This window comes from Belonocnema kinseyi, chromosome 9, assembly GCF_010883055.1.
Source record: "Belonocnema kinseyi isolate 2016_QV_RU_SX_M_011 chromosome 9, B_treatae_v1, whole genome shotgun sequence".
Lineage (NCBI taxonomy): Eukaryota > Metazoa > Arthropoda > Insecta > Hymenoptera > Cynipidae > Belonocnema > Belonocnema kinseyi.
The window spans coordinates 41,057,576-41,068,787 of NC_046665.1; the positions used below are offsets into that span (position 1 = coordinate 41,057,576).

At 45.5% G+C, this 11,212-nt stretch overlaps 2 protein-coding genes across 2 annotated transcripts; both read left to right on the plus strand.

Annotated features, from left to right (window-relative positions):
• The first annotated feature begins 4,916 nt into the window (after window positions 1–4,916).
• On the plus strand, window positions 4,917–5,510 carry LOC117180499. Its single transcript, XM_033372997.1, has one exon. It carries the CDS (start codon window positions 4,917–4,919, stop codon window positions 5,508–5,510), a length of 594 nt encoding a protein of 197 aa, XP_033228888.1.
• Window positions 5,511–10,295: 4,785 nt separating this feature from the next.
• On the plus strand, window positions 10,296–10,700 carry LOC117180500. Its single transcript, XM_033372998.1, has one exon. The coding sequence runs from the start codon at window positions 10,296–10,298 to the stop codon at window positions 10,698–10,700; it is 405 nt and encodes a 134-aa protein (XP_033228889.1).
• Window positions 10,701–11,212: the final 512 nt, after the last annotated feature.

The following is an 11,212-nucleotide window of genomic DNA, read 5'->3' on the forward strand; positions in this document are numbered from 1 at the left end:
ACTAGTTCTGCTGAAGAAGGGGGACAAGCCAGTGGGACTTCCCAGCTCTTACAGACCGATCTGCCTGTTGGACGTCGAGGGTAAGCTGTTCGAACAACTTATCTTGATCAGGCTGAAAGATGAACTGGAGCGTATAGGAGGCCTATCAGATAACCAGTATGTGTTTAGGGAAGGCAGGCAAACGGTTGATGCCGTGAAGGAGGTAATAAGCATAGCACAGAGAGCAGCATATTCCACGGGGTGCCGACGACTATGCGTCGTCATTGCTCTGGACGTCAGAATTTCCTTCAACAGTGCATCCTGGCAATGCATACTCGATGCCCTCAGAGAACGAGAAATAGACGAGAGCCTGATTCACATGATAGCTTCATATCTATCAGAAAGAGACATTGTATTAGAATTAGAAGGAAAGACTAGTGTCAAGGACGTGAATAGCGGAGTCCCTCAGGGAACAGTGCTCGGCCCCACGCTCTGGAACATTCAGTGCGACGAACTACTGGACCTTGATATGCCAGAAGGAGTAAAATTATTACGCTTTGCAGATGACATAGAAGTGGTTGTAGAAGCAATTACCGAAGAAGCGCTCATGAACTCTGCAAACACTGCTATAATTAGGGTTAAAAAGTGGATGACGAAAAGAGGACTGCAACTAGCACCGGAAAAGACTGAAGCAGTCCTATTGACAACCAAGAGTAAAATCAGGCCAAGTTGAAAGGGCAAAAATCACTCCCATCAGAGCCTTAAAACAGCTAGGAGTGTGGTTAGACACCAAGACTACGTTTTCAGTTCAAATCGAGGAGGCAGTCAAAAAAGCCGAGAGAACTATGTCAGCTCTAGCCAGCCTGCTGCCTAACGTTGGTGGCCCTAGGGCGTCCAAGATAAGAATCTTGTCAAGCGTCGTGCACTCACAACTCTTGTATGCAGCCCCTGTTTGGTACCCAGCAATGCGCATCCACAAACACCGGCAGAAACTCACTAGAATCCAAAGGACTATGGCCATTAGAGTGTGCAGCGCGTACCGCACAATCTCGGCGGAAGCAGTGAGTGTCATTGCGAGGATACCACCCATATACCTACTGGCCAAAGAAAGAACGGAAACTTACGGAGGCAAGGAGAAGAAGAAGGCCAGAAAAGATCTGATTGTCAAATGGCAAGAAGACTGGTCAACAGGTGAGTACGGGCGCTGAACGTATCAACTGCTCTCAGACATCAAAGTATGGCTAATTCGCCCATTTGGAGAGGTCGATTATTACCTGACACAGGCGCTTTCGGGACATGGCTGCTTTCTTAAGTTCCTGTTCGATTGGAACAGATCCGCTGCTGATACATGCCCTTACTGCAAAGATGTGAATGATGTCGAACACACCCTGTTCTTCTGTGCCCGATGGGACGAGGCTAGATCCGAATACTCTAGGAGAGCGAGAACACCCTTCAACGCGAGGAACCTGATGACGAGCCTTTTCACATCACAGGAAGGATGGCAATGCGCTTACCATTCAATTAGGACCATAATCGGGACAAAAGAGAAAGAAGGAAGAGAGCTGTGCTAAGAAAGAGCACAGAGTCAGCCCCCCGGATTGAAGTAATGCTAACGCGGTTCCGATGCGGTGGGGCGAAGACTATTATTACTATCTATTACTACTATTATTACTATCTATCATTACTATTATTACTATATATTACTACTATCTTTTATGCAGGCGGTAGCGTAGCTACTGGTAGGATCTCTCAAGCCCGACAGGCAAAGAAGGAAGAGGAGAGGGACTAAGAGGAACATCTAAAGGGAAGGAAGACCGAAATAAAACCAAACATGGTGTGTGTTGATAAAACAAATATACCCCAAGTGAGGAAAGATCTCACCGTCGATTCCAATCGGGTGCAAGCCCCGATGGTCGACGCCGGCCCCGCGGATTTTTTTTGGTGGGGGGGCCAATCGCACAACTTGTCGGTGGAGGATATGTAGGTTCTGGCGGCAATGGACTCTTCTTTGAGGACACCACCCAGAACTAGATCCCTTTCGGTGCAAGAGAAGACGCACCAGGCAAAACGGAAGAGGCGAGGCAGCACTCCTGAATTGGAAAGATCCACGATGAAGGGTAATGCAGAAGCCTGCCAGGAGTTTATAGAAAGAGTGACTCACCAAGTCATCAAGATGGAGAAACTTCTGAGGGTGGCCTACAAGCCTAAAAAGGAGATCTGCGAAATCAGCAGTTTTCTGGCATACGAAGTGGAAATAGCACGTCTAATGGAGCTTCAAAGCTGGTTGAAGAAAATCGGCGATGGCTCCAAAGAGGCGGTAATTTAGGAGGTCTTGTGAGAGAATGTGCGACTGGGTCTCCAGGTTGGTAACCTGAAGGCCAAATGCCAAAGTCTCTTGGAAGAACAACAGGGGTTGTGTTCTGGCTTTCGTTGAGCTGGACGCAGTCCCTGCTAGAAAGCTGGAGGTGACTGGTCGAAATAAGATCGGGTCAGATGCGGTCTGGAGGGCCAAAAGCAGCGCAGTGTAGGGAAAAGGTGGTTCCACGCCCACCTCCTATAGCGAAGAGAAAACCGTAAAGGTTTTTCCATGGAGCGAGCCGCGAGGCTATGCAAAGACGTCTATGTCTTTCGACAAAGTACGTCTATGACCAACAACCTTGCAGTAATGCGGAAGCGGTTTCCAGGGTCGTTGGTAGACGTGGGAGGAGGGGTTTTAGTCGATTTAGATTTCCCCTCCGCATACAAAAAAAACCCACCTACCCACCTACCTACCTACCTACTTACCTACCTACCTACCTACCTATCCACCTACCCACCTACCTATCTATCCATCTACCTACCTACCTACCTACCTACCTACCTACCTACCCACCCACCTACCTACCTATCTACCTACCTACCTACCTACCTACCTACCTACCGACCTACCTACCTACCTACCTACCTACCTACCTACCTACCTACCTACCTAAAAGGTGGTTCCACGCCCACCTCCTACAGCGAAGAGAAAACCGTAAAGGTTTTTCCATAGAGCGAGCCGCGAGGCTATGCAAAGAAGGTGTCGTCTTTCGACAAAGTACGTCTATGACCAACAACCTTAAAGTAATGCGGAAGCGGTTTCCAGGTTCGTTGGTAGACGTGGGAGGAGGGGTTTTAGTCGATTTAGATTTCCCCTCCTCATACAAAAAAAAACCCACCTACCCACCTACCTACCTACCTACCTACCTACCTACCTACCTACCTACCCATCCACCTACCCACCTACCTATCTATCCATCTACCTACCTACCTACCTAGCTGCCTACCTACCTATCTACCTACCTACCTACCTACCTAAAAGGTGGTTCCACGCCCACCTCCTACAGCGAAGAGAAAACCGTAAAGGTTTTTCCATAGAGCGAGCCGCGAGGCTATGCAAAGAAGGTGTCGTCTTTCAACAAAGTACGTCCATGACCAACAACCTTGAAGTAATGCGGAAGCGGTTTCCAGGGTCGTTGGTAGACGTGGGAGGAGGACTTTTAGTCGATTTAGATTTCCGCTCCTCATACAAAAAAAAACCTACCTACCTACCTCCCTACATACCTACCTACCTACTTACCTACCTACCTACCTACTAACCCACCTACCTACCTTCCTACCTACCTACCTACCCACCCACCTACCCACCCACCTACCCACCCACCTACCTACCTACCTACCTACCTACCCATCCACCTACCTACCTACCTACCTACCTACCTACCTACCTACCTACCTACCTACCTACCTACCTAACCTACCTACTTGAATTTACGTGGTCCGCGAAAATTAAAAAGTCACCTTACTATTTGAACACACCTCATACTATCCAATTATTAATGATTTGATGAAAAAAGAAGAATACGACAATGAGCCTTTATTCCGGTCCTTCAGTACGATCAATAGCTATGCTCGTAAGAACAAGAGGAACAATATTGCCATTCCTGAAATGAAGGATGCAACTGGAGAAAGAGCTCTGAGGTTGCTAGAATATCTCTTCACGGAAATCCCTGTGAAAATCAAGGTATGCAAGTTAAAATCAAAATAGAACGAAGAAGAATTAAAATCCCCAAATAACGTGCGAACTAGAACCGAACAAATCCAGAGAAGAGAGGGAGCAAACCCGGAGCGCGCGAAACGGCAGAAAGCTGACTCTCTCTTAATAAAGATGGGAAACAGCTTGTACGCGGAAACGCTAAAAAAAATCAAGCAAGCAGTGAACCAAGCGATCTTGATATTGACATTAAAAACATGAAAAAGATCAGAAGTGGAGTACTCCTTCTTACAGTTGAAAACGGGCTGGACAAAGCAAGAGCTCTGAAAAATAAAATAAAGGAAAATGCACCCGAATCGACTACGTCCCTCCTTATTAAGAAATCAGTGATCCATATTAAAGATATGGATGAAGTGACAATAGTTGATGAAATCACGGAGGCGATCTCAAGAGCAACTGAACTTAGACTAAAGGAATTTAAGGTCAGAGCTCTACGACCTGCATACGGTGGAAGGCAAAATGCAACGTTAATAATGCAAGAATTTGATTCTGGTAAACTATTATCGATGGGCTCAATAAAAATTGGCTGGATGAGCTGTAGACTACTGGAAAGAACAAAAGACAGCAATTACTCCAAAGGCTGGGTACATGGCCATGTTAAAGCGAAATGCAATTGACAAGACAGAGAAAATCTTTGCATTAAGTGTGGTAAAGAAGGACATAAGGCAATCAAATGTCCAAACAAGCACTACTGTGTACACTGTGAGCAAGAGGGTCACCACTTTAACAGCTTTAAGTGCAACCGAAAAAAAGAACCAAGCATCAAAGACGGAGGTGAGGCTGATGAAATCCAATCCTAATGAGAGTTCTTCAGATCAACACAAATAGATCTAAATCGGCCCACAATATCGCCTTAAGAACAACAATGAATATGAGGGCAGGAATATTAGTCCTGTGCGAACCCAACAAAAGGAGCATAGAAGGCAGAAATGACTGGGTATTCGACGAGGTATTAGATACCGCTATAAAGATACTTAACAAAAGTATCGCCATTAAAGAGCAGGGAAAAGGAACTGGTTTCTCCTACGTAACAACGACATTGTTTACTATATACAGCTGCTATGCCTCCCCAAACAAAAAAGTTGAAGAACTGGAAGCACTCCTGCAACAAATCGCAAACTGCATCAGAACTAGAGGAGACGAAGCCATAGTTGCAGGAGACTTTAACGCACAATCTACGCAATGGGGTATGAAAAGAACTGATGGCAGAGGAAGAATAGTTACCGAATGGTTAGCACAAAACGACCTAATCGTCAAGAACAAGGGCGAAAACCCTACCTTTGTAAGAAAGAACTACAGGTCAATACTTGATCTAACAATCGCTACGACTCAAATTGGCAAAAAAATACATCAGTGGAAAGTCAGTGAAGAAGAATCCCTCAGTGACCATAACTATGTCACCTTTGAAATCGTGGAAATACCGAGATCCGTGCAGAAGAAACAGGGGAAAATAGGTTGAAAACCAAAAAGCTAAACAAGGAGAAGCTACAGCAGGCCATTGAAGGAATCCCAGAAAATTCTACCATAATATAAGCGGAAAAATTCTCCAGCACGTTGGAAACACTATGCAACGAGTGTATGCCCAAAGGTAAAACAGTTCACAAAAGCCAACCTATGTACTGGTGGAACGAAGATATCGCGAAGTTCCGGAAAGTGTGCATCGAAAAACGACGGAAGCACACAAGAGCTGCGAAGAAGAATGTACCTTTGCAGACCCAGAAACTGTGGAAGGAGTATGTGTGCAGCATGAAAGAGCTACAAGGAAGTATTAAAGCAGCAAAAAAGAAAGGCTGGACTACTGTTCGTGACGAAGTAGACAGATATGTATGGGAAAAAGGATACGAAATAGTGCGCAAGCAAATACTTGGAAACTCCCCTAAGCCTCAAATGACGATGCAAACCGTAGAGGATGTTGCAAAACACCTCTTTCCAGTACATAATGCAGTACATTTTGACAAAGTCCTAAACGCTGCGTTTAAAGTTTTCTCAAAAGAGGAACTAAAAGCCGCATCGGCAAAGCTAAAGAACAACAAAGCCCCAGGACCAGGACTGATATGAGCGGAAGTGATAAAAAAATTGTCGAACACTAAAGCAGACTACGTTCTTAAAGTATACAATCAACTGGCCATAAGAGGAGAATTTCCCAGGATCTGGAAAATATCCAGGTTGGTACTGTTGAAGAAAAGAAACAAGCTAATGGAAAACCCTAGCTCCTACAGACCAATATGTCTCCTAGATGTAGAAGGAAAGCTGTATGAGCAACTCATAGTGAATAGACTGAAAGGAGAAATAGCGCGGACTGGAGAACTAGCAGAGAACCAATTTGGGTTCAGAGAGGGCCGGCAAACTGTCGATGCTATCAGAGAAGTTCTAACCAGCGCAGACAAATCTGCTGCTTTCTCAAAAGGTAGTCGAAGAATGTGTGCTGCCATAACTATTGACGTACGGAATGCCTTCAATAGTGCATCTTGGCAGAATATCCTCGATGTTATGAGGAAAAGTGGCATTGACGAGGGTCTAATAAACCTGTTAGCCTCGTATCTCTCAGATCGTGAGATAGTACTAGAGGCCAAAGGCAGCTCTAAGTCTAAAAAAGTCAACAGCGGTGTACCACAAGGATCAGTGCTAGGCCCAACACTCTGGAACGTTCAGTATGACGGCATGTTAAGACTAGAAATGCCATCTGGTGTTAGACTTGTAGGCTTTGCCAATGATGTAGCCATAGTAGTGGTGGCGATGAACGAAGACATGTTGATGAATGCTGCAAACACCGCAATCAGAAGGGTATCGGATTGGCTAGAAGACAGGAAACTAAAACTGGCGCCAGAAAAGACAGAAGCAATCATCCTGACGAAGAAGAGAAAAATACGCCCAAGCAAGTTCCGTGTACTAGAAGTTGAGATAAGACCCAGTAGGGCCTTAAAATATTTAGGAGTATGGCTCGACACTAAATGCACTTTCGAAGAGCATTTCGACAGAACCATTGAAAAAGCCGAGAAGACAATGACAGCGTTAACAGGTCTTATGCCAAATGTTGGGGGGCCAAGAGCATCAAAGAGATGCGTCCAGGTAAGCGTTGTTCATTCTCAGCTGCTGTACGCAGCTCCAGTCTGGCACAAGGCGAATAAACAAACAAAAAAAAAGAAGAAAACCCGAAAGAGTACAAAAAGTAGCCGGCATCCAAGTAGCGAGTGCGTATCGGACGGTCTCAACCGAGGGAATAGGAGTCATTGCCGAAATAACACCCAAAGAACTCCTAGTACAAGAGAGGGTAGAAACCTACGAAGGAAAACCGCAGAAAGAAGGGAGAGAAGACCTTATGGCTAAGAAGCAAGAAAAGTGGATGACGGGCACACACGGATGAAAGAAGAAAGAAAAATAAGCAGGAAGCCCTTGTCGTAAAAATGCAGGGGAAGACATACACTGACCTGCTCAAAATGGTTAAAACGGCTGTAAACCCAAAAGACATAGGAGTTCATTTCAAAGATGTCAAGGAAACACGTAACGGCGATCTTCTCCTTACAGTCCGAAACGGGGCAGAGAAGGCGAACGAACTGAGGAAAACACTTGCTGAGAAAGTAACAGGAGCAAAGACGTCTGTATGGATAGATAAAAAAAGTCCTACACATCAAAGAACTGGATAGAGTGACCACGGTAGAAGAGATAAGCAAATCAATCTCTGAAGCAAGCTGACTGAAACCAGAGGAATTCATGCTTCGAGCACTCCGCCCAACATGCGGGGGTATGCAGAACGCAACGTTCCTAAATCGGCTGGACAAACTGTAGGATAAGAGAAAGAGTGAAGGAAAATTGGTGCTTCCGATGCTGGGAAACTGGGCACAGTAGTGCTGGTTGTCAAGGAAATGACAGAAAAAACTTGTGCCTGAAATGTGGACCAGAAGGACACAAGGTCGCGGAATGTCAGAGTGCCCCTTTTTTTGTCCACTGCAAGGTGAAGGGACACCAGTCGAATAACAGGAGAAATCACCTGAAGGCCAGCACGAGCACACGAACACATCTTAATTATGATCAAGATCCTCCAGATAAACTGTAACAGGAGCCGTCCGGCGCACGACATGGCTCTAGCGGTTGCTGGTGAAGAAAAGGCATCCAAAATAGTTCTAAGCGAACCTAACAAAAAAGCTATACAGAACAGAAATGTACCGGAACAAATTTCTCCTATATAGTAACGCCGCCTTTCACAATGTACGCCTGTTAGGCCTTCCCCAACAGGGACATTGAGGACCTTGAAGACTATCTGCAAGATATAGGTAAAAGTATCCGAGTCAAAAAGAAGGAAGCAATTATTGCGGGCGACCTCAACGCGAAATCCCCGCAATGGGGAATGCAGAGGACCGACAGCAGAGGGGAAGTGGTCACGGAGTGGGTAGCAGAGCATGACCTAATTGTTAAGAACATAGGGGACAAGCCAACTTTTGTAAGACAAGACTACGGCTCGATACTGGATTTGACGCTCGCAACGGCTGAAGTCAGCAAGAGGATACATGGCTGGCATGTTAGTGACAAAGAGTCACTAAGTGACCATCATTATATAATCTTTAATGTCAAAGAAAAATCGGCACAGCTCAGTGGGAAGAAGTGTGTGAGTAAAGGATGGAACACAAAGAAAATCGACATCGAGAAGCTACGCCAGGACACTATCGACATAGTAGAAAAAAAAACCTTGGTGGAAAATCTGTCCAAGGCTCTTACATCAGTCTGCGATGCATGCATCTCGAGAAAGAAAGCAGCCGGACGAGGCGAACCACAGTACTGGTGGAATGACGAGATTGCCAAGCTACGTACAGTGTGCATGAAGAAGAGAAAGAAACACACAAGGGCAGCTCCGAAAAAAAACGCACTAATGTCTTTCAAACAACCTTTGTGGGAAGACCTGCTACAAAGCAAGAAAACCCTCCAGAAAGCTATCAAGTCATCACAAAAGAATGGTTGGAAGGACGTCCTCGACGATATAGACAGAGATGTCTGGGGTAGCCGCTACAACATCGTTAAAAAAATACTTGGATACCCACCAAGAACACAACTATCGATAGAAGTAGTGAAAAAAGTGGTGAGTTGTCTCTTCCCCGAGCACAACCCAGTGTCCTTTGAATGCTCAACGGGAGCTCCATACATCGAATTTACGCCGAAGGACCTAGAGAAGGCATGTTAAAAATAAAAAGAAGTCCTCAAGTACGTGGCAGCAAATAGAACAGGTCTGGTACTCAACATGCTGAACAGGCTCGCGGCAGAAGCTGAGTTTCCAAAAGCCTGGAAGAAATCAAAACTTGTTCTGCTAAAGAAGGGGGATAAACCGATAGGGATCTCCAGCTCCTACAGACCAATCTGGCTGTTTAACGTTGAGGGGAAGCTGTTCGAACAGCAGATCCTAATCGGCCTAAAGAACGAACTAAAGCGTACAGGAGGCCTGTACGATAACCAGTACGTGTTGAGAGAAGGGAGACAAACAGTGGATGCCGTGAAAAAGGTGCTAGGCATAGCGTATAGAGCAGCAGCATACTCCAGGGGGTGCCGCCGCCTGTGTGCCGTCATAGCTCTAGATGTAAAAAACGCATTCAACAGTGCATCGTGGCAATACATACTTGAAGCGCTACGAGAACTAGGAGTAGACGAGAGCCTTATTAATCTGATAGCATCATATCTGTCTGAAAGAAAGGTCATGTTCGAAGCGGAAGGAAAGACCAGTTCCAAGGAAGTGAGCAGCGGAGTCCCTCAGGGATCGGTGCTTGGGCCCACATTGTGGAACATCCAGTATGACGAACTGCTTAAGCTGGAAATGCCGGAAGGAGTACAACTGGTTGACTTCGCAGACGACTTAGAAGTTGTGGTGGCAGCGAAAAGCGAAGAAACTCTAATGAATTCCGGAAATACTGCGATCCTTCGGATTGACAAGTGGATGAAGAAGAGAGGGCTACAACTAGCACCGGACAAGACTAAAGCAGTGTTACTGACAACGAAGAGGAATATTAAAGCCATTCATTTTGACGTGAAAACGACAAAAATTACCCCCTCTAGGGCTCTGAAACTACTAGGACTGTGGTTGGATAAGAAGACCACTTTCTCTGTGTAAATCGAGGAGGCAGTGAAGAAGGCTGAGAGAATAATGTCATCCCTAGCTAGCTTGATGCCCAACGTAGGTGGCCCAAAGGCGTCTAAAAGGAGAGTCCTGTCAAGTGTTGTGCACTCGTAGCTCCTTTATACGGCCCCTGCTTGGTACTCAGCGATGAAAATTCAGAAGCACCTACTGAAGCTTGTTAGAGTCCAGAGAATTATGGCCATCAGAGTGTGCAGTGCGTACCGAACCATCTCAGCCGAAGCTGTAAGGGTCATTGCAGGGATACCACCCATATACCTGCTAGCCAGAGAAAGAGCCGAAACGTACGAAGGCAAGGAGAAACAGGAGGCAAGAAAAGACCTTATGGTCATGTGGCAAGAGGAGATGTCAGCTGGTAGACATGGGGGATGGACTTACGAGCTCCTGCCGCTCATAGAGGTATGGTTAAATCGTCCATATGGAGAAGTCGACTATTATCTCACACAGGCGCTTTCGGGACATGGCTGCTTTCGAAAGTATCTGTTTGATCGCAATCGAGCACCAAACGATAAATGCCCTACTGTGGCGATGTAGACAATGCAGAACACACCTTGTTCTTATGCTCACGATGGGACGAGGCGAGACTTGAGTACACCAGGATGAGAAGAAAATGCTTTAATTCAATAAACATGATGAAAAACCTGGTCACATCACAGGAGAAATGGGAATGTGCCTATAAGGTAATCAGGAGAATTATTGAGAGCAAGGAGAAAGAAGGCAGGGAATTCTACTGAGAAGAATACTGAAGCCGGCCCCCACAAAAAGGTAATGATATAACAATATAAAAATATAAGAATATAAGACCAGAAAATGTACAAACTAGCAAGACTGATACGGGCTGAGGAACGGTGATATGGCCTCACTCCCATGTTCCTGAAGTAATGCGAAAGCGGATTCCGGGAACATGGGTAGGCAGAAAGGATCTATCTATCTGTCTATCTATTTATCTGTCTATCTATCTATCTATCTATCTATCTATCTATCTATCTATCTATCTATCTATCTATCTATCTATCTATCTATCTATCTATCTATCTATCTATCTA

Coding starts and splice junctions, on each gene's coding strand:
- LOC117180500 (XM_033372998.1), top strand. CDS start 10,296: ATGAAAATTCAGAAGCACCTACTGAAGCTTGTTAGAGTCCAGAGAATT.
- LOC117180499 (XM_033372997.1), top strand. CDS start 4,917: ATGAATATGAGGGCAGGAATATTAGTCCTGTGCGAACCCAACAAAAGG.